The following is a 23,916-nucleotide window of genomic DNA, read 5'->3' on the forward strand; positions in this document are numbered from 1 at the left end:
CAGAATGAGAAAAATCCCAAAAGCATAATAGGGGTGCTTTAAACTAAAGGTGCTATGTAATGGAAGGAAATTCAAATTAATTGTATATATAAATAAATATATATGTTTTTTAAGCTGAGTTGGCATTAAAAATAAGCCAATAATAACCTTACAGAAAACCCTAATTTTAAGGCAAGAATACAAAAATATTCTTGCATGAAACTTTTTGTTTCCATTATCATACTTAACATGTGGACAAGTTACAATACAACGATCTGCAGACAATTTGCAGCACTCACGATGTGCAGAAGTGTATGTTAATGTATGAAAATCCCCAGTCAAATTTTGGGAACTCCTTTATGAATGTACACCAATAAAAAAAACCAAACAAAAAACAATTTAATCATTAAATACAAAATACTCCAGCCAGTGATTTGTGCTATAGTTTCAAATGCTGGTCTGTAGAGTCAATGCCTGTGTACTGTTGCATTCTTCAAACTCATAATAGTGTTCACATTTCGAGAGTGTTCCTACGTACACCTTAACACTGTACTCAAAGAATTTCAGCAGCAGGACACTTCAGAGCAACTGATACACAAAAAACAACATAACACACACAAAGAAGTTGGTGAAAACTGAGCCGAGCTACAGCAAAGAGAGAAAGAGGTTGGAATGGAAGTTTGACTCAGTTGTTCTCGAACAGAGAAAGCAGATCATCACTGCTGTTGTTGGGAAGGTCCGGAGGGCCCAGATAGGACAGCAGCTCATCTGGGTTGGTCAGCTCAGGAAGAAGCTTGATGACAGATAATTAAGGAAAAAAAATAGACACTTAAAATGTTTTTAAAATTAAATAAACACTGAAAGTTTGAGATACAGCAATCTTATTAAAACTGTATTCAAATCTTTATATACACAAACAAGAACTAAACTTCTTGTTTACCCCACTCTTTCTGTGGATCATGTTCATATTTCTGTTCCTTTATGGGAAATGTTTTGCTACACTATGTTTATACGTTTTTATGATTTCTTTACTATTCTTTTTTTTTTTTTTTTAAACTGAAAATTTAGTACGACATCAACAGGCCTCTACTCACATCTAGCGTATGATCTGTCCCCTCTCCTACAGGCAGTCCCGGGCCGCTCAGACCAAAGGTGCCTTCGCTCTGTCCGAGGGTATTCTGGGTATTGGTGCTCCGCTGTGGCAGAGGGCTGCTAGTGTCACACAGACTCAGGTTACTGTGCACACCTGAGCCATGCTGCTGGAGGATGTTATGAGAGTGGTCAATTTGTCCAGAATGAGCCGTCTGACAGGAAAAATAAAATAAAAAAGGAAACAAGAAGGGAATGCTTATTTTACAGTATCACATGGACAACATTATTCACCACAAATAATACAATAACGAAGCAGCTGCATGTGACAGGATTTGTTTTAGTGGCCGATGACTGTAAGTGTGAGCAAACATGTTGTTGATGACAGCCAAGCGCAGAGAAGCATGATTATAAGCTGGATGCCAAATGATTCAAACCAAAACAAATAACTAACCAATCAAAAGGCAAACACTCTTAAAGCTAATTGATAACTTTTAAAATATTAGGGGGAAACTTTACATTTTGTCTATTTTGCCAAGCACTTTCATGACCATGAAAGGTGTGCATTATTTTGAAGTCTAAAATCAGAAAACTGCTCTCCAAAAATAAAGAACATTAAACTTTTACAAAACACTCTTTTTTTTCTCACTTTTAATGAGGCAGTGAGAGAACAGTGTGTTACCCAGGAGCTCTAAGAGACCATAAAAGACTTTATATACTTAAATTTACCATAACAGTTCTGCTTACTTAACAGTTAATAATAATCCTCATCTATCTTATATTGGGGCTTGGTGCAGACCTCAGTTCATCCTCTATGTGAAAAAAAGCCATTTTAGCCCATTAAGGCCATGCTCCCACATAAGCCCACATTATTTCTGATGGGCTGCCCTTTGCAAAACAAGACCATCTCTGAATTGAGGATGGGGCCTAAGGGTACATCTTTCGCCATTTTACAATGCTGTGATTGCAGCCATTCCCCGACTCTCTGTGAATGGTACTCGTGGCCATTGATCAGTGGTTGTTGATAAATGGTCATGAGAATTTGCATAATTATGATAAAGGAACTGACCTCCCAGCCCATTGTTCCTTCAGTTGGCTGGTTTCAGTCATTATGCAAATGTACCGTTTATAAGATTGGGGAAACCTGCAGTCAGCTGAGACTGAAGAAGTCACTTGGATGTGTGATGAAACGTTTCTCCCACAAAACGCTACGTCCAGATGAACAGAATCAACTTTTGGAGAAGTGGGGTCACTGCCAAACGGTGTGGGTGAGAAAAAACAGTGCACAATATCCACTCAGTAACATCCAATTACAGCACTCATTGGTTAGGTTAGCCGTTTACTCCGTTCATAATCTAAATCAGAAGCGTCAAACATAAGGCCCAGGGTCAGAACTGGCCTGACAAAGACTCAAATCTCCCCCACTGAACAGCTTTAGAAAATCTAAAGGAGGGTATCAAGCTTGGACTTTTAACTGTATTTTTATATCTTATATAGCTTTTCCTGTTGATAAAGCTCTCCCCCATGGACATTAAGGTTGGGCGACGTAAAATTTTTCCAATCGTCAATCCAGTAAATGACGACAGGCGATAGATTTGTGCAAGTGACTTTTTAACAGGCAGAGCAATGTAATCATGCACGGACTGATTTGCACATTTAGAATTTATACGTTTTGTTTGGAGGGAATATTTTAACCTTGTTTCAGCATTAATATAGCTACTTTTTGGATTATTCATTTATTTATTTATTTGAGATGCGCCAAATCACACATAAGACTTAACATTACGTTGAAGATTTAAATGTTTTTTAAAAAGTTTGGATTTAAGAGCAGGAATCTCTGAGATAGAGGTTTTCAGTTGAGAAAACATAACAGACAAAATAATTTGAAACAAGAAGTCAGACTTCCAGTAGCTTCTAGTAGATAGCCCTAAGATAAACTACTATGTGTGCTTCTTCAAGTAATGGACTGCATCAATTAGGGTTACATAAACAACAGTACAGTATATAAGAAGCCTTTGACTGTGGTGCATTTATTCTTGTTTATCGCTGAAGTCTACTTAGCATCAAAGGAAAATACCTGAGGAAACTGACCCTAATTCTCATTGCTGTGGCCATAAGGTCCCTCTTTTTTCCTGCCCGTTTATTTACATATATATTAATTGGGTATTAAAGATATCCAACCTGCTCAGACTGATAAGGGAGTGGAGGTGGTGGTCCAGAAGGTGCATACTCTCCTAGTATTGGGGTCCCAGGAGTGTTGGGGAAATCTGTAAATCCTGGCTGGTTGGAGAATCCCTGATTCCCTACAACAAAAATAATAGCAAACATTATTTCCATTGAGCAAATAAAAATGGGCCAGTAGATACTTTTTTTCCCTGTTGCATAATAGTACTCAAGGCAACAGTGGAGAGAGAAAACTTCCTGCTGAAGAGTCAAAGAGCATATCTTTATTGCAGTGCTTGTAATATTACTTAGGTCACCTCACATCTATCTTCTATGCTTGTCTATAGTTTCTGCAATGATGCACAATATATATCATGAGTTACAAGTGGGGATAGCATGGAAACCATGGAAACTTCATTTTCTGGGCATTTCTGACCAAGCAAACAGTCCTCTTTAAAATGGTATCAATTAAAGAAAAAAAAAAGCTGTCAAAGAAAGTTGCACCGAAAAAAGTAGATCCAGCAATACATTTGTCAGGCTTTTAAATCCATCTGATTAGAATCAGTGGTTCCACATCAGATCAGGGCTCTTAAACCATTTTATAAATCAAAATTACGTTTTTCTTAAGACCTATTTAAAATCTCAACCAAAAAAAAATCTTGACATGAAATGGCTATTTAAGACAGCTTTTTTGGTATACAGCTCTTTAGCGGTGTAATCCCTATAATAATCCCTTAAACCACAGGGTATGGATTACTGGTATGATAATGGACCGGTGTGGTAAAGTGAATTTGGGAAAGTGTTTCACATCAAGTAATTTTGTGTTTTTACATCAGTAAAAATAAATGAAGACACATAAGCTGCTACCTTAACTCATTTGACTTAACAGAGTACTAAACAGACCTTATTTGATTGAGGGAGCATATTAGTTATTGTTATTTATCATTTTATAATTTTTATTTTTAATACAGTTACAGTCATGGTATGTACAGTATGTAGGGCTTTTGTACTGAGCACTCAAAGCACTTTTTTAAACATGTATCTGGGCAACATGGGTTCAGTATCTTATTCAAGTATAGGTTGACATGTAGGTGGGAGTATCCAGGGATCAATCCACACTTTCTAACAGTGTTGCATCGGTTAATTGAAGTTTGTGGGCATGTCTTTATGCACAGTTTTTTTAAGGTCTCAACTTTGGTCTTGTTGTCCACAGGACATTGTTCCAGAAGTCTCATGGTTTGTTCAAATGCAAATTTGGAAAGTGAAGTAGTGTTGCCATGCTCTTTTTAGTGAGATGAGGCTTTCTGTACTTGTGCAGTGTTTTTCTAATCTGATTGTCATAAACGTTAACATGCTAACTCTGCTCTGTAGTATCTCAGATGTAGCTCTTGGGCATGGTGCCATTTCTCTGAGCATTGTATGACCTTGGCTTTTTGGGGGAAATTTGTTGGAACGATCACTCCTGGAAAGATGGCAAACTGTCTGTTTTCTACTGGGGAAAAGCTTCAAATTGTCTGGAAAAGGCCTTTTAACCCTTCTGAGAAAGAAAGAGAGAGAGAGACAGACGGACGGACGGACAGACAGATAGCAACAATTGCTACCTTAAAATCATTGCTGGCTGATATCTTTCCTCCTTGGTATCGTGATAATAGATAACTGTCACAATTTGTAAATGATACAGACTAATGAGTGAGGACCAAGAATGCTATATCATAGGTAGGCAGAAAACGAGCCAATTATTAAGGCTGGAAAAATGTAAAAAAGCATAACACAAATCTAATGAGGAAACCGTGACACTAAAATCAAACATGCAGGCAGCCGCCAGTGCTACTCAGCCTCCTAGTAATCTGAGAAGGTAATTTCATTTCATGGTGCAGGTATTCATTGCCACTCGCGCAATTAAATTCCTTGTGTGCAAATTCAACATCCTGTGTGAATAGAACTTAGCAGCTACACTCACAAAGAAGCCTTTGCACACGTGAGTCTGCTTTGTGTGTATGGGTGCAGCTTCACACTCTTGTGAGTAGCTTTTGCGCTAAAAGCTGCTCGCTCAAATCAGACTTTTCACTGTCTGGATGCGGAGCCCAAAGGAAGAGGGGTCCTAAAGTGACTGGTCACTTTAATGGAGGTTATTGCATTAAACAGAGTTACACCATGGCAGCAACTTAAGTGTTGTTTTAAAATGTATCTGTTTATAATTTCGAAAATAAAGTTTGCTCTTAACAACAGTTGCTGTTTGCTGTGCAGCAGTGGAAATACTGGCAACCAGTGTTGGTCAAGCTACTTGAAAATCGTAATTAGATACTAATTACGGATTACTTCTCCAAGAAGTATTCCGTAATTATTTTTTACATTTTGATCTTGGAGGTTAGGTGGGTTAGGGAATGTGAATAAAATGGAATCAGACTTAAACTGTAACAAAAAAATCTCATTATATTTTATGTATGTTAATTATAACCGCCTCTCTTCAAATTATAACAACAACAAAAAAAAGTCCTCTTTCATACCTGGCCGACTGTACTCTGGGGTGTTCCTGCCTCCTGCATTCAGACTTTGGTAGGGGGATGATGCTGGGCCCAGAGCAGCAATCATTTCCATCACATTTGGTAAGACCATGTGACTTGGACTGACTGTGCGACAGCGTTTGAGGACTGGTCCATCAGGCTCCTCTTTTATGTGAAGGTCAGGTTTAACAGGCACCGGCCTCCAACCACATACTGGGTCAATAGTGATCTCCTCATAGTCTGAACTGAGGAAGGGAGGGAAGGGTGAGACATGAAAATTGAGGACATTAAATAACAAAAATAAATAAAATGTGGAGCTTTTATCAAATTCTGTCCATTTCTAATATCATGTGTCCATAATTCATTAAATGCAGTTTTACTTATATAGCACCAGTTCCCAGCAACAGTCATTTTAAGGCATTTTATACTATGATGAGCTTCCAATATTAAAGAGAGAACCCAAACCATCTGATGATTCCCAATTAACAACACTGGAGTGATGAATGGAAACTAATGCTCCTGTTTAGATCCATCACTTGTTGTCCTCCACTTGTTCTGTTTCCTCATGTTTTTTAAGGACACACCACACAGCATGTTAAGAAATGCCAATAATAGCTATTTCTGCTAATAGCGCTTTTGGAATCCTATTGTTGGTGAAAAAAAAACTATTTTATGTCTTTCAAACTATGTTATCTTTGTCATTTCTCATAAATTCAACTAAAATGTGAACTAATTAAGTGTGTTTGCAATGGTCTGCTATTAAAGTACCTAAAAATACTATTTAAAACTGGTTCTTGGCTTAAGTTTTCTGTTATGTGTAGCGACAAGACTAGTTCATTTCATGAGTTGGGTGCCTTTTTTACACTTGAATGATTCAAAAGGTCAGAGCTAAGTTGTTCACCGAACAAAAAATAGTCCTCTGAAAATGGTCAAGTAAAGACTGGGCAAAAAGTATGTGAAAAAGCAAAACTTTAAAAGATTTTAAAAGAATAATTGGAAGCAAAATATAAAGAAATAAAAGGTGACTCAACATTTTTGTTGTGTGTGTGTGTGTGTGTGTGTATATAGCATTATTGTGAACCTTGTTCTTTTTAACCACAAAAATGTAGTGAACTGAAAATTGGCAAGCTCTTTAGATAGCAGTTTATCATTTTTCAGGATTATGGCAAATAAAGAATTACTTTGTTTTTTGTTAAAAATGACAGCAGTACAGAAGTGCGTATATCAATTAAATTCAATGTCATTTTACTTGTATATATCAACGGTAGTCGTCTCAGGTACTTTATATTGTAAAGACTGTAGAGACATAAAGAGAAAGCACCAACAATCAAACTACCACCTTGGAGCAAGCACTTGGTGACAGTGGGAAGGAAAAACTCCCTTTTAACAGGAAGAAAGCTCTGGCAGAACCAGGCTGGGGGAGTAGCAAGCATCTGCCATGACTGCTTGGGGGGTGAGTATCATGACCCAGTGGTATGGAAATACCACTGGTTAAGTAACTATTTACAGTAACAACACTTACTTTTGGATATAGACAAGAATCCCAAGCATATATTGGTCAACCTCCAGTCCTTCTAGCAAAGCTGTTTTACTGTGAACAAGAGGAGCAAACAGCTGGTGAAAACTTTATGCTGATTACTGATTATGAAAAAAGGGCAACAAGTCATTGTTAATGCACTTACTTGCAAACAGGGCATCGCCAGGTCCCTCTTTCACAGTTTAGCTGCAAATAGGACTCCAGATCGAAACACTATACAAAAAAGATCAAAGATTTCCACGTTGAAAGAACTCCACCGAATTTATCTGGAGGTGTAAGTAATAAGTGCACACATGACCTTACCTGTATGTGCCTGCAGTCATGGCCTCTGGCTGGCAGCTGGATTCGTTTGAATGTGATGGGGCATTTGAGAGAAACTTTAATAGCCGTCTGCTCCACTCCATCCTCCCCATTCAGACCAGGGGTTCCAGGAATGGTGCCACTGCTGAAGTTTCTTTTTACTGAAACAAAATGACCATAAAAAAGAAAAAGATGACTACCCGAGTGCTCCTAGTACTCCTTTGAGGAGAAAACTCTACAGCCGAAATAGACAAAGATTTTTCTGTATCAATGCTGGTGTGAAGACTGTTTGTCCTGTACTGATCCCCTTGCAAAGTTTCTTTCAATAAATCCCCAAATCAGTTTTCTTTCAATGGTGAATTTTATTTTTCACAACTGGAAGTCTACAAAGTTAGCTCCTTCATTCTTCATTTTGTATTCTCTGTAACTTAGAAGGTAGAATGGGTCATTTACTAATCAAACGCTTTGTGGTTTGATCCCTGACTATGATAGTTTGCATGCCAGATATCCTTGGGGAAGCTGCTAATCCCAAAGCTGCTATTTGATGCATCCACCAGAGTATGAATGTTAGATAGAAAGCACTTAGACAGAAAAAAGTGCTTGTATGAATGTTGAATGAGACATGTTGTACAAAGTGCTTTGAGTACTCAGTAGTGCTATGCAAGTACCAGTCCATTTGCCAGTTGCTACTTTTCACCAATACTGAATACAATAAGGAATTCGGTTCATAAACTATCGTGTCCAATGATTAGCATTATCATATCTCTAGACTATAAGTGTTTATTGTCTCTCTGCTTTTCAAATCTATTTCTTCACATATCCTGCATACTTTTAAAAAACCAAGGTGGCTATGGTAAAACTGGGGTGGCTGTAGCTCAGGCGGTAGAGCAGGTCATCTACTGATTGGAAGGTTGGTGGTTCGATTATCCTTACTAACCCCATGTTGCTCTCTAATGCATCCATCGTAGTGTGAATGTGTATGAATATTAGATAGGCACTAACAGCTTAGAAAAAGTGCTTGTGTGATTGGGTGAATGAATTACTTGTATAAAGTGCTTTGAGTGCTCAGATAGGATAGAAAAGCGCTATATAAGAACCAGTCCATTTACCAAAACTGTTCAACTCGAGGCTTAGTCACAGAACCTTGGTAATCAATATGCGACCTCACAGCTAGTGTTGCATAAAATACAAATACACATACACACTATACCAAGTTGTACAGGGCTTCACTGAATGAATGCACAGTGTTAAGTGGAAACCAGTGGGCCCTGCTATAACTGATGAGGTTGATAACTCACTCTTTGTAATGCAGTGCTCGGCCGGCAGCAGTCTCTTCTTCATCAGACCCTGCAGAACAGACCTGACAGATGGCCGGTGCACCAACTGTAGAACAAACAGGTGGGACTGGGGACAAAGAGACATGAGGGGCAAACAGGAGTACAAAATGAGGTTAATTCATTAGTTCAATGTAACATACTGTACTAAATTTTCTGCATTTCTGTGACTGAGTCAGGAAACAGTCACATCGAGGAACTTACACAGCAGCATGCTGTCACTGTGATCTGTACAGTGTTGCGCCCTGGCTGACACACTTGCTTTAGATACAAGGGCTTGTGGGAGGTTTTGTTGTCACCTCTTTCAATGGACAGAGGAGTTGCATTAACACTGACCTGATGAAAATGAAGAAGAGAGAAGAAGAGAAAATGTCAACAAAATCCTGGCAAATTAATTACCACCTTTAGAAGATCCCTTCTAAAGGTGGTAATTAAAGTTGAAATGTGGGGACAGTTACCTCTTCAAAATGTTATCTCAAGAACTGTTTATAATTAGTCGCAGGAAACCAAACCAATAAATACAAAACATATCCAGCTATCTCTATTATAGACCACTGAGTTTTAGACCATCAGTGTGATGACACAAAGTTTCCCCTTTCATAGCCATTCAAATGCCTCTTTAAGGGTTCAGACTTGGCTTCAGGTTTAAAGTAACAATTCGATTTAGGGTCAGAGTTTAGTGCTTAGTCTAATCGTTAAACCTATGAATAACAGACATATGAATGCACTGATAATAAATGTCCATACAAAAAGCCAAACGTACATACGTGTGTATATTGACGTCCACAAATATATAACAGATATGGATGCTTACTTGCACAGAGGCAGGCCAGTTAGTGTTCATTTGTCTGTCTTCGTGGTGGTAACACTTAAACTGCAGCTCTAAATCTGGCCTGTGGAGGGAGACACAAAACAGCTGTCAGGGGAAAAGACTGGGTGGGGCTGTCAGACATTCTTCATTTGTTTTCTTTCTGCTGTTTTAAATTGCTCAGGAAGAGAGCAATTTATTTACATATCACACCACAGTCAAGCACAGTGTCCCTCAAATATTTTCAAAAAGAACCTATAACATTTTTTTCTTTTCTGTCATATCCTGGTCCAATGGTGGATGATATTAAACATGGTCAGTGTATGCACAAGTAATCTATGTAAGCCAAAGCTCAGGGTTCAAACTGTTCCAAACACTGTTTCTCACTTTGTTCTGCTCTCGTCATGTGACTGCAGTGTCAGTCTTTATACCTCATCATTAGTGTTTTGTAGACAGAGTCTCGCAGATGGAAGGCGTGGTTGCTGACAGCCAGGTTGTGCTCCAGTCTGAAAGGCTCCAATACTACACCATCTCGTACAGGGAAAGTCAGACGCAGGTCGTCACTGGGGTTACCTTGAATGAAAAGTTGCAGTTTCTGATGCATCAGTGAATTCAAGGTCTATCTGGTGCCTTGACAGACAATTGAAGCACGAGGTTGTGATCCCATTTTTTCAAATAAAACAGACACTTTTGTTTATGCCTAATTTTATCCTGAGAGGAGTCTGAAAGGAAACAAAAGTAACTGTACCTTTTTAGATGAATACTAAAAACCTCTGACCTGCACGTGTTCTCATTTACATTTTTTTTGTGATCAGTTGTTCTTTTGTGGATACAATGTTTATGACTCAATCAATTTTTAATTAAACATTTTGATGTTTGTTTGTTTTCTCAATTGTTAATTATTCTTCTACTCTGTTATTAACACTGTGAGAGCTGAGGTAGAGGCAAGTTTTCAGTGCCATTCATCACAAGATTAAGGAAATGCTACAGAGCCTAAATTCAAGTAATTTGTTATTTCCAGTCAAACTTCATCTGTATATCATCTTTAGCAGTGTACTTACTCTGTGGCAGCTGAGTCTCACCTGTAACGGGCTGCTGGGTGTTGATGTTGGCTTTGGTTTCTGTTGTAAGGTAGGGGGGTTTGGTTTCCTGGCCTGGAGAAAGGTAGGGAGGTATGGAGGTCCCCGGTGTCATTGGAGGGGTAGGATTCCCTCCCATTGGTGAGGTGGGATACCCAGGAAGCACCCCACCCCGAACTGGCTGAGAGACGAGGATGAGGAATATTTAGAGCATCAAACCTAACTAAAAAGTATTTTCGGTACTTCACTTGTTCCACATTTTGTCATGTTACAACCTTATTACTAAATGGATTAAATCGATTTTTCACCTCTCTACATGCACAACCCTATCTAATTTAAGCACATGTTGTTCTTTAATTTAAGTACTTTAACTTAAGTGCATTAGAAAAGTTCAAAAAGCATCTAGGACAGAAATAACTGCATTACACTTCAGAACAGAACTTCGGCTCTTTGTAAATACCTGTACAGACAGCATGCTAATGCTAAGCTAGTCAAGAACCCTGAGTAATATTAAAGCTAACTGAATTCTAACCTCAGCAGCCAGACGCTGAATTTCAACAGGCAACAAAAGAATGAGCATTCAGGTTGCAGCCTGAATACCTTTCTCCCTGTTCATGTTTCTACAGTAGAATCACTGCGGTGATTGCTTTGAAGCGTCTTTGTACTGGTTTTCTTCTTTACTTTATACTGTTAGCTTGTGTAAATACTGAGAGACAAATCATGTGTCCTCATTAGGAAAGGGATTTATGTTAGTGTGTGGGACTGTAGCCTATAGATTCATATTGTTAAATGCTAATTATGAGACAGTGATTTTCAGATAATTTTACAGAGAACCATGAAAGTAATGTAACGAGTAGTGACACAAAATACTTTCTTCAGTGTGTAATTAACTAACTACTGCATAACTTAAAAAAAATTTCTCTTTGTAATATGTGTAATAAATTTTTGGAGTAACGACCCCAACATCGATCATAACAAACAGGGGCAACATCTCCATCACGCACAAAAATTTGACAGCATGCAAATAATTGCACGACTGTAATGACTTTCATATGTTGTTCTTAAATCAGAGTTGGTGAGAACCTAATGCGAACTGACAAGGAATCAAATCTAAAAGTGATATCGATAATGGAATTAAAACTACTAAATTCTTATCAAATTATATGATGCCCCATGATGAACATTAGATACTGTAAGCAGTAGAAAACTAGCTTCTGCTTTACAATCCTCACACAGTCCTGCAACCAAACATCACGACTTCTAAGTAGAATGAATCAAAAACAGCATGAATTAAATTCAAACATTAAAAAATACTTAAACTTCTAACTTTTAGATATTAAAATCTTCATAAAATATAGGAAGCCATAGAATTTTAGTATAACAAAACTAAGAGAAACTGAGCTTAGGTGTTCAGTGTTGACAGCATGGGGTGAGTGCATGGAGGACTTACCCCGTTCACTGCAGCCTGTGTGAAGGCATTGTATCCTCCTGGTCCTCCAGTTGCCATGCTGCCCTGACCATTGAAAGGCTCTGACTGAAGACCACAGAAACCAAACATGACATTGAGTACCCAGGTATGTCGACACAAAGATGTGGAGAAAACACATCTGCAATTAATGCAATTCTGTTGTTAAACCCTTTGGATGAAAGGTGAGAGTCTGCACTTCACTCACATTGTATTAATTATTAGGGTCCAAGCACAAAATTGTGAAGGCCCTACTCTATCTACTCTGTGAAGCGAATAGAATATTTAAAACCCTAAACATACTCAAAAACGAATTCAATTTTGCACATGCATCAAAACTGGTGAAAATGTCTGTATTTTACTGGTTTTGGGACATGGACAGAGCAAAATAACTCTGTAGTGACCCCTAAAAAATTGCAAAGAAATGAGCCCACATGCTGTATTTCATGTACATGTATGAAATTTGGCAGACATGTAGCATCTGTAGACACACATAAAATCCTCTAGGAGTGATACCCTAAACCCAACAGGAAGTCTACCATTTTGAATCAAAGATAATAAATTTTGGCACCACTTTTATCATTTCAACTTGGCAAATTTAAATGTTTTGCCATGAAGCACGAAACTGCTGTAACTCAAAGACACATTGTCCAACATAACACTGTCTCTCCTAAGCTTCTCGGGGGTCATGAGAGTCCAGAAATGAACACATTGATATGTCAAATCTCAGCAAAAGTTGGTGTGCCACCTAGTGGGAACAGGAAAAGTCATGTAATATACTTTGAAATACTGGTTCACCAGATTCACGTCAAATCAGACCTTGATGACACTTCAGTGTGAACACTTTTATTTAATGGCACACCCTGGGGTGGCTGTAGCTCAGGTAGCAGAGCAGATCAGCCACTAACCAGAAGGTTGGTGGTTTAATCACAGGCTGCTCCAGTCTGCATGCCAAATATCCTTGGGCAAGATACTAACCCCATGTTGCTCTCCGATGCATCCATCGGAGTGTGAATGTGTATGAATGTTAGATACTTAGCACTTAAGCTTAGACATGCTTGCGTGAATGGGTGTGATTGGGTGAATGAATTAGTTGTACAAAGTGCTTTGAGTGCTCAGACAGAGTAGAAAAGCGCTATATAAGAACCAGTCCATTTACCATTACCATTTACCCTGATGTAATGTCTCAAGCTGTAGAAAAAAGTCTCATGGAACTATAGCCCAAACCCAACAGGAAGCCAGCCTTTTTAATTTAAAGGGAAATTTTGGCTGCAAATTTTGTATATTTGTTACCAATTTCAGGCAAATGGAGGCAAGTCCCTCCTTCAAGGGATTTCATCTGCTCAACATGATATTTAGTTAGTGCAGTTAAAGACTATGATGATATTAAAGGGCAACACAAGTGGCAACAGGAAAAACGCATAATCGCGTGAATCTGCTTACTCACAGCGCGCAGGAGCTGTAGCTCGGCTTGACCAGGACCCTCCTGGACATGCGCCAGGGTGTCAGGCTTGGATGCTTGTACCTTCAATTTTGTTTAAAATCCACTTTGGTGTTATATAGAGGCAAAACTAGACTCTAAATAGTTCATCTTTATAACTCAATAAACTTCAGTTAGTTATTTTAACAAAAACAGCCAAGTGGTTTCAATTGTCCTCTCATTTCTGTTTTGTAAAAAATAAATAAATTGGTTCAAGTAGACAAAGCACTCGCCCTAGACTGCAAGACCAGACTGACCAACCTGTGACTACAAGACCTATGACTTGATGCCCCACACCTGGACTGAAGGACAATGGAATGTCTTTAGGACTGGAGAAGTGTAGTCACATGGTAACAAAGAGAGGGAAGGTAGTCAGAACTGAGGGGATCGTACTACCAGAAGGCAAAATTGCAAACACCAAAGACAGCTACAAATATCTGGAAATCCCACAGGTAAATGGACACCAAACAGGCTGCTAGGAAAGCTGCAACCACCAACTACACAGATGGTCAGAGAAATCCTGAGGAGATAGCTGAACGGTATGAACAAGATCTGGGCTATCAACATCTACCTGCTGCCCGTGATCAGTTACCCTGTTGGGATAATAAGCTGGCCAAAAGAGGAGATAGAAGCCACTGACATGAAGACGAGAAAGCTCCTGACCATGCATGGAGGGTTTCACCCCAGTCCAGCACCCTGAGACTGTACACTAAGCGGAAGGAAGGAGACCAGGGCATAGTGAGTGTCAGTACCACAGTCCAGGATAAGACAACAGACATCCACGAGTACATCAGGAAGATGGCTATAACCGACCACGTGCTCAGTGAGCAGAAACCCAAGAAAGAGGAGCAAGAGAAACCATACCATGCATTGTATGTACTAGGGCAGTCACAAACAATTATTTTGATAGTGGACTAGTAACAGGACACTGGAGTAAATTCTCTACCATTTCACACTTCTGTTTGACATTTATTCAGCTGTGTAAAAACTATATCTTTAATCTCAGCCAAACCAATTTACTCAGGAACAAATAAAACACGCCAAACAATAACATTTTTAAATTATCTGAGTGACTTATATATCATGTTCAACCTGAGTAGAGTAAAACGGCGGGGGGTTTGAACATGATGTGCCGGGAGTTCGCGTTTCTCGCCGGCTCTAGTGAGCCTTCAACCCTCTAGCTATCGATGGGTCTCCGAAAACGTCGGCGCACTTTTGCAAATATGTGATGTCTTGATAAATCGAGCAGATATTTGACGTTTACACAGCTACATTCTCGCCTGAAAATATGTTAAAAGTTTATTTTGTGACCCAGAAAGAGTAATAAGAGCAATATTAAAACGAAGTAGCTGCCGCCATTGTTGCAAACTGGAATTGGCTGGGCTGCGCTATGAATTCTGAGATAGGTTGGGCCACGAAGGATACACCCGACCCATCCTTCAAATCTGGGGAAATGAAGGACGCATTTTTCGGCCGGATTTGGGGGAGTCTTCGAATTTGGACAGGCTTCACCGCATCGCTGTAACATAATTGGCCTACAAATGCGGGCACAGGAGGATGCAGCCGCTAAATTTGGACAGCTATGAAACCGGACACTGCTTCTAGGTCTGGGTATCGTCACTGATTACTAGAATCGATTCGATTCCGATTCACAACGTCCCGAATCGATTCAATCCACGATTCGATTCAATTCGATTCGGGGAAATCTTGCTCAGACACTCAGAAATATTATAATTCAGATCATGCACCAGTACATTTCCATGCTTTTATATCTATAAAAAGAAAGCTGACACTTGCAAGACTTTATCAAAGGTGTAAGCATCACAGATGCCTTTGTGTCAAAGTAGCTGAGGATAAAACACAGAAAAACGATTTTATAAAAACATTCAGCAGTAGATCAAAAACGAAAGAAAACCATTAATCAACATCTGAACATTACCCGATGCTGCTGAGGTGAAGCAGGGCAAAGTTATAGAGGTTTTAAAGACACAGCTAAGCGTTTTGCAATTTTGCATAATTTTAAAAAGTTTACATTTGTTCAGAAGCCTATTGAACAACAGAAATGAGGCTTTTTTTTCCGGAAGTAAGTAAAAGGAGACTTGTGCGTAATAAGCAAGCGAATAATGCACAAAAAAGATTTTTAGACGGAAATTGTTCTTGAAGTGTACTATGAGAGAGAGAGAGAGAGAAAGCTGTGCATGAAGTGTGATTTTATCTCGGTGGAAGCAAAACAGCAAAAGTAAGAGGAAATTCATGACGATGTTTATGTGAAGGGTAGTTTGGATCTTTTTTTGCTGCTGGTTCAATCAATATTGTTTGGAGAGAGATAAAACCTACAGCTTCAGAATCTAGCGCAAAAAGGACGTAAACACAAAGCATGGACCCGCCAAAACATTAGAATCAGCGAGCTGTCGGCTTTCAGCCCGACTGTGTCCGTGCCGTCGGGTGAGAAAGGCGACATCTCGCTGATTCTGATGCGTCAGCGGGTCCTTGCTTTGTGTTTACGTCTTTGTGCAGAATCCGTGTACCTGCTCTCATTTATTGTTTTAGCTTTTTTGGTGGTTGTTGAAATTTTGTGAGGTTTAACCTGAGATTCTGGCGTTTTGGGCAAAATAAATTTATATTGAAAAAATCGATTCAGGATTTTAATGAATCGATATCACGTTATCCAAGCTAGAATCGATTTTAATTGATAAACTGATAATCAAAACCCACCCCTAACTGCTTCTGCTTCTTCTTCTTCGGGGTTTAACGGCAGCTGGCATCCCTGGACATGCAGTGCTGCCATCTTCTGTTTCGGTCCGTTATTACACTCTTAAATCCTACTACTTATTCCTGCGTCTTTCGGGATCTTACAAAGCTTCAAACGACGCCTCGACTATTAAATTAGTCGTCTGCGATTTTAATAGTCGACGTAATCGTGACTAGTCGACTAATCGTGGCAGCCCTAGTATGTATCACCGGCTAGCTAGCGGATCTAAGAGCAGACCACAGCAACCTCCCCGAGCAGGTTTCAGTAACCATTACAATGGCAGACATCCAAGAAAGGGTCTCCAGTATGAAGCACTGGACAACACCAGGCCCCAACATGATTCAGCCTACTGGCTGAAGAAGCTGACTGCGATCCATGAGCATCTGGCAGTACAAATGAACCACCTGCTAGTTGATGAGAGAGACCCAGGCTAACTGAAAACCAGATAGTTCTGATTCCCAAGGACCCCCCCCAGAAGGTACTGGCACCATCTAACTACCAGCCAATAACCAACATTCTAGATATAGTTGTGCCAGGTGAAATAGTTTCAGCATCTGCTTTTATTCTGTACATTACAAGTTTTATTTAGGAATTTATAAGATAGTCAAACATCCTTAAAAATTATGTTAATCTCAAACATCCCAAAGCTGCTTGGCTCTGTTTTGTGGTCACCTTATAATACTGAGGAGGATTGGGCTGTCCAGCTCCAGGGGAAAACTGTGCTGGATTGTGTGATCCAGCAGAGTAGTGTCCCACGTGAGGCATCCGGCTGGAGAGGTAAGAGGGTGAGGTGGCGCATCTCTGCTGCGAACCAGAGGGGTATTGCAGAGGCTGGTTAGTGTACCCCGACATCCCACCAGAGCCATACTGTGGTCCAGAAAAACCCTGGAAAAAGACAGAGACGGTAAAGTGGAATTAGAGCTGTTTAATCCATAATTTAATGGGAAAGTATGATATTGCATGAGTTATCAAGTAAGTATCTAATTCTTTCTGCCTTTTGAATAAACCAAAATAGGACAGATGAGAGGTAGTTAGCACTGTTGCCTAACAGAAGGTCCTGATTTTGACTCCACCATCTGACCAGGGCCTTTCTTTGTGGAGTTTGCATGTTCTCCTAATGATTTCGTGGGTTCTCTCCGGGTACTTTGGCTTCCTCCCACGGTCCAAAGACAATTAGTGGGGATAGGAAGTGAAATGATGTTTTTAAACTGGTGACTATAAATTGCCCACAGGTGTTAATGTGAGTGCAAATGGTTGTCTCTTTGTTAGCCCTGTGATGGATTGGCGATCAATCCAGGGTGTACCCTGACCCTTGCCCTATGGTAGCTAGAATATGGTAGCTACCCCACCCCACCCCAAGTCCCTGATAAACATATACAGAAAAAAATAGATGGATGGAGGACAATATACTATAATATAGTTTGAGTTTGAGCAAACATTTGGTGGGATCACAGACCTCGGAATGGAAAGGCCGTTTGAGTCCTTGTTGTCCGCCTGGATAGCCTCCTTGATGTGGAATCCTCTGAATATGCGCAGGGTGAGAAGGATACAAGCCTCCGGTGGAAGGTGGAAGTCCAGACCTTGAAGAGATCATCCCGCCAGGGTTCATCCCTGGAGGGCCACGGGGGCCCGCATGAGATAGGAATTGGGTGCTGTAAGAGGATGTTCCGCCCAACTGAAAAGGAAAGGAGAAAAAAACAAAAATGTTATAAAGTTAACTGGATCTTTTCCACAGCATTGACGGTTCACAGAGTTCAGTCACAGCGAGTCAGGGTCTGCATTTATTAAGCAACTCAGAGCTGTGAAAGTTACTTTTGCCCAGTCGCAGTTTTGGTAGTTGAAATAAATACAACCTGTAACTTAAAATGGGAATCCCATTTAACTTAAGTCTAATCAATATCAATATAGTGCTGTGGATCAAAAGACCCCTACCTGATGTTTTGTTTTGGGTTTTTTTCCCATATTTGTCACACTTTCAGATACAGTACATTTTTCAGATTATCAAACAGTGTTTAATATTAGACAAAGATAACCCAAGTAAATAAAAATAGCATTTTTTTTTTATTTAAAGTGTATTTTTTAAGGAAAATAAGCTCAGTATTGCTCAGCCTATCAAAATTACTCCAAGTGTAATTAAGAAGTCACACAAGTCTCATAAGAACCCAGAACAACATCTAAAAAACTGCAGGCCTCAGTTAGGTATGATGATTCAACAATGACAAAATATTAACAGATTGCAATTTTTGCTCAGAGTTTCAATGTAAAAATCACTGCTGACTAAAAAGAACTGTCAGGTTCATCTCACATTGCCAAAAAAAAAGTACCTTCGTTGTTCCCTGAAATTTGGGGAAAATATTCTGTGGATTGCCAAGACAAAAGCAGAACTTTTCTGAAGACTTACAACCCATTACATTCAGCATGAAACAGTATTTCAGAAAAAGTACATCATACCAACAGTCAAACATGATGGTGGTAGTGTGATTCTCTGTGACTGCTTTACTGCTTCAGGATCTGCACGACTTGCCATAGCTGATGTAATCATGAATTCTGCTCTCTACCAGAAAATCCTGAAGCTCAAACACACTTGAGTCATGCACCAGACGTATCTTAAATACACAAGTCAACATCTGAATGTTTCAAAAACACACCACAGTAGGTGAATTAAAACAATTCTGTAAGGAAGAGTGAGCCAAAATTCCTCCACAGTGATGTTAAAGACTTATTGCCATTTATTGCAAATACTTGATTGACATGTCTGTTTAAGCTAAAAGAGGATGCACATGATCACTGCCTGCTGCTCTCTTTGTGCTTTTGTGTCTTCATTAATAACTTCAGAGGAGATTATAGGCAGAGAGTGGGACATGTAACAGGTCCAACCTTGGATGCTAAAGTCAAAAATTTGGCAATCAGGATCAACACGAACAAGTTGAAACTAGAGCTGCAACTACCAGAAACATCTGGTAACATCCAACGCAGAGTTCAGATGTTCAACTCACTATCATTTATGGAAAATAAAATCAGCTAATTACATCAAATGATTGCACCTGAACCATGAAAGCTATGTGCAGCTTCTCCCTTTTCTCTTCTTGCATGCCTCCCCTAACACAAAGAGATGCACATATTTTTCTCAGAGACCTTTACCTGGCCATAGCTCAGCTCCTGGTTCTGTTTTTCCTGTATTGCTGCAACAGTCGCTGTAGCAGTGGCAGTTGCTGTGGCAGCGGCGGCAGCAACAGCAGCAGCAGCAGCCTGAGTGAAATCTGAGGGTGGACGAACGCCTAGACCGGCACCTCCACTGTTTCCAGAGTAACTGTGGGGAGAGAAAGGAAAACTGGGAGATGAGTGGGATTAGTAAACTACACATAACTATGTGACGTTTTGTCACTAGCATGAGTCAGAGTCGTGGGTGAGAGCAACCATATTACATTACATGCATGTAATTAAAAAAAGCATTTCAGTCCTAACCACTAGAGTCAAAACAAGATATTTATATTTGATATGGCTCTGATTTGGGAGATCACCCTCTTCCATCCGATATATGAAGAGCCTGAGGCAGAAAAAACTATAGCAGGGAATCAAAACAAAACAGAAATGGAAAGAAAGAAATGTGGTGGGCTGCATAGCTGTTTGCAGTTGTTTAGCAACTGTGGGCAAGAAATATTTACTGAGGTTATGTAAAAGGTTACTAAATGCAGGACCTATCTCTCATGATGACCTTCTGTACCACAGTTAGATCAACTATCATCATTCCAGTGTTAACTGATGTTGGCTTCCAGCCTACTTCTTCAAGTGTTTCTACAGGGAGTGCAGAATTATTAGGCAAATGAGTATTTTGTCCACATCATCCTCTGCATGCATGTTGTCTTACTCCAAGCTGTATAGGCTCAAAAGCCTACTACCAATTAAGCATATTAGGTGATGTGCATCTCTGTAATGAGAAGGGGTGTGGTCTAATGACATCAACACCCTATATCAGGTGTGCATAATTATTAGGCAACGTCCTTTTCTTTGGCAAAATGGGTCAAAAGAAGGACTTGACAGGCTCAGAAAAGTCAAAAATAGTGAGATATCTTGCAGAGGGATGCAGCAGTCTCAAAATTGCAAAGCTTCTGAAGCGTGATCATCAAACAATCAAGCGTTTCATTCAAAATAGTCAACAGGGTCGCAAGAAGCGTGTGGAAAAACCAAGGCGCCAAATAACTGCCCATGAACTGAGAAAAGTCAAGCGTGCAGCTGCCAAGATGCCACTTGCCACCAGTTTGGCCATATTTCAGAGCTGCAACATCACTGGAATGCCCAAAAGCACAAGGTGTGCAATACTCAGAGACATGGCCAAGGTAAGAAAGGCTGAAAGACGACCACCACTGAACAAGACACACAAGCTGAAACGTCAAGACTGGGCCAAGAAATATCTCAAGACTGGTTTTTCTAAGGTTTTATGGACTGATGAAATGAGAGTGAGTCTTGATGGGCCAGATGGATGGGCCCGTGGCTGGATTGGTAAAGGGCAGAGAGCTCCAGTCCGACTCAGACACCAGCAAGGTGGAGGTGGAGTACTGGTTTGGGCTGGTATCATCAAAGATGAGCTTGTGGGGCCTTTTCGGGTTGAGGATGGAGTCAAGCTCAACTCCCAGTCCTACTGCCAGTTTCTGGAAGACACCTTCTTCAAGCAGTGGTACAGGAAGAAGTCTGCATCCTTCAAGAAAAACATGATTTTCATGCAGGACAATGCTCCATCACACGCGTCCAAGTACTCCACAGCGTGGCTGGCAAGAAAGGGTATAAAAGAAGAAAAACTAATGACATGGCCACCTTGTTCACCTGATCTGAACCCCATTGAGAACCTGTGGTCCATCATCAAATGTGAGATTTACAAGGAGGGAAAACAGTACACCTCTCTGAACAGTGTCTGGGAGGCTGTGGTTGCTGCTGCACGCAATGTTGATGGTGAACAGATCAAAACACTGACAGAATCCATGGATGGCAGGCTTTTGAGTGTCCTTGCAAAGAAAGGTGGCTATATTGGTCGCCGATTTGTTTTTGTTTTGTTTTTGAATGTCAGAAATGTATATTTGTGAATGTGGAGATGTTATATTGGTTTCACTGGTAAAAATAAATAATTGAAATGGGTATATATTTGTTTTTTGTTAAGTTGCCTAATAATTATGCACAGTAATAGTCACCTGCACACACAGATATCCCCCTAAAATAGCTAAAACTAAAAACAAACTAAAAACTACTTCCAAAAACATTCAGCTTTGATATTAATGAGTTTTTTGGGTTCATTGAGAACATGGTTGTTGTTCAATAATAAAATTATTCCTCAAAATTACAACTTGCCTAATAATTCTGCACTCCCTGTAAGGTTACTTTGGCAATGATAAAGATGAGTTCAGTTGCTTACGGTGATATTGGTAGTCGGACAGTATAAAACCATCTCTATGGGATGTAGTCAGCAAGCTAGGGGAGTTGTGCCTGTGTAAATAGTCAGTACTAAAATACACATGATTTCTTTGAATGTTCATTTTCCAGGGTGGAATGACTGTACAGCATATATCTTTTAATGACGTTCAAGGTAAAATGTATGCATACATACATTCACTTACATCTTTTTAATAATTGGTGTTGAAGGATCTACAATGTCTTTTAACTTGACATGAAAAAGCATATTAACCTATTAACTGGTGATCATAATTTACTACAACTAGTAGTTTCTCTTTGCCTTTTCTCTGAGCATAAAAAAATGTGGTTTCACAGCACCAACTAGACTGGCCAATAATCAGAACAATAGGATGGCATACCTTCCACTGTAGGCGGAGGCTGGGTTGTAAGCAGTGCTGGGACGTCCATACATGACTGGCTGGCCATAACCTTTCGAGACAGGATCTCCATATGACTGCTGACCTATGAACTGGGAGCCCATCCCAGGACCCATACCAGGGCTACCACCGGGCATCATGTGACTGCCAGAGCTATCGCCAGGGCCCATGGGTGCACCAAACACCTACATAGGAATAGGAGGAATAATTTCACCCCAAACAGTCATATAAACCATAAAGTGACGGGAAGATATGAAGGCAGACAAGGTGGTGGGAGACATTCATTAGACCAAAGTGTGGGCTTCCTAGGTTAACTCTTAACACTCAAACTGAAAGTTAAAGAGAGACAGTTTATTTTAAAATAATTAAGTAATTTTTTTACACATGTACTTCTAAGTAGACTCAAACATGTTTTGGTCTTTGGGACGAAACAGTATTTGTGAAAGTTATAACAGCACTGTAGGTTAGGAATAGGACATTTAACAATGAAATGTGGATGTAACCATTGAGAGCAGCTCAACTTCAGCCATATCAGTGTCCTGAAAGTAAAAGTCTTTCAGAGAAAAGCAGCTAGCCCATTGATGACTTTATTGTTTTCTAATCTTTACTTTTCTAATAGTAGATTACGGGACATTTATGAAAAAACAAAACAAAAAAACAATCATGATGAAAAATACCGAGCAACACACTGAAACACTGGTGCTCGAGCAGCTCTCATATCGTGCAAGGCAAAATTACTGTTTTCGTCAAGTGATTCTGGTGGCTTTAAGGAGAGTAATACAATTATTTTAGTCCCCTGTTGAACAGGGCTGAAAATCTCATACACAGTGTGCACTTACACCAGATTTTTCCTCTTTTTGGAGGGGCCGACATCCGTTTCGCTGCTGACCCCATCCACTACAATAAGCTTCCAAACAGGGGATTGCCTGACTACCATCTATTTTAGTTAACAAACTGAATATGCACAAGTACCTCTTACAAAATCTAGCCCTTTTAGTAAAGGGAAATATTTCACTTCTAGATTCTCAGTCAGAATAGCAGCCCTTGATTTTATACTCTGAATTAAACCCAGGCTTTGTATATACTTCTGAAATTAGTCTTTTGTATAGTTACAGCCAACAGGAGGAGAACAATGTCCCAGGATACCCAGGATACCAAGTCATGTGTTACCTGATTGTGTGTGTGATTGGTCACACCCCACACAGTGGTTACTACAGAGAGAGATCCTGCGTGCTGATTGGTGCCTGGTTGCCAGGAGACTGGCTCATTTATGAAGGAGCCGCCAATGCTGCAGGAGGATATGAATACGAGTCACTGGGATAGTTGTGGAGGTTCAGCAGAGGCAGAGAGAGCTTTCATCTAGATATCAATAACATTAAATGTCAGAATATCAGACATAACTTTATTATTTCCTAACGAAAATAGATGATGAAAACAGACCTTATTACAGCTCATTTTACTGCTGTAGCACAAGGACGTGAGTAAAAGGTAATCATTGCACCTTTTACTTTGGCGAGCTAATGATGAACCATAACATGGTTTATTTATCTCACAGTTAAGGTTTCTGCTTCCTCCTTGAAAACCATTTACTGGAAAGGACAGCACCG

The 23,916-nt window shown here is 39.8% G+C and overlaps 1 protein-coding gene across 8 annotated transcripts in view; it reads right to left on the bottom strand.

The window, feature by feature from the left end:
- Window positions 1–320: 320 nt before the first annotated feature.
- Window positions 321–23,916, bottom strand: part of LOC146571317 (zinc finger MIZ domain-containing protein 2-like) — a 32,156-nt gene continuing 8,560 nt past the window's right edge. For 5 of the 8 annotated variants that reach the window (XM_085280478.1, XM_085280476.1, XM_085280479.1 and 2 more), the window contains 18 exons: window positions 23,480–23,597; window positions 22,292–22,494; window positions 19,632–19,800; window positions 17,947–18,165; window positions 17,163–17,375; window positions 12,244–12,327; window positions 10,797–10,974; window positions 10,146–10,287; window positions 9,721–9,799; window positions 9,111–9,242; window positions 8,871–8,976; window positions 7,576–7,733; window positions 7,418–7,485; window positions 7,258–7,326; window positions 5,739–5,980; window positions 3,250–3,371; window positions 1,074–1,283; window positions 321–772 (listed from right to left, as the gene is read on the bottom strand). In XM_085280478.1, coding sequence (XP_085136604.1) covers window positions 665–772; window positions 1,074–1,283; window positions 3,250–3,371; window positions 5,739–5,980; window positions 7,258–7,326; window positions 7,418–7,485; window positions 7,576–7,733; window positions 8,871–8,976; window positions 9,111–9,242; window positions 9,721–9,799; window positions 10,146–10,287; window positions 10,797–10,974; window positions 12,244–12,327; window positions 17,163–17,375; window positions 17,947–18,165; window positions 19,632–19,800; window positions 22,292–22,494; window positions 23,480–23,597 — 2,620 coding nt within the window. In that variant the 3' untranslated portion in view covers window positions 321–664. The remainder of the gene's footprint in view (window positions 773–1,073; window positions 1,284–3,249; window positions 3,372–5,738; window positions 5,981–7,257; window positions 7,327–7,417; window positions 7,486–7,575; window positions 7,734–8,870; window positions 8,977–9,110; window positions 9,243–9,720; window positions 9,800–10,145; window positions 10,288–10,796; window positions 10,975–12,243; window positions 12,328–17,162; window positions 17,376–17,946; window positions 18,166–19,631; window positions 19,801–22,291; window positions 22,495–23,479; window positions 23,598–23,916) is intronic. The other 3 variants (XM_085280483.1, XM_085280481.1, XM_085280482.1) reach the window with 1 other exon arrangement.

Source organism: Mchenga conophoros, linkage group LG7 (assembly GCF_057382185.1).
Source record: "Mchenga conophoros isolate Kocher_MC1m ecotype Shallow Benthic linkage group LG7, M_conophoros_male_GT1.1, whole genome shotgun sequence".
NCBI classification, from domain to species: domain Eukaryota; kingdom Metazoa; phylum Chordata; class Actinopteri; order Cichliformes; family Cichlidae; genus Mchenga; species Mchenga conophoros.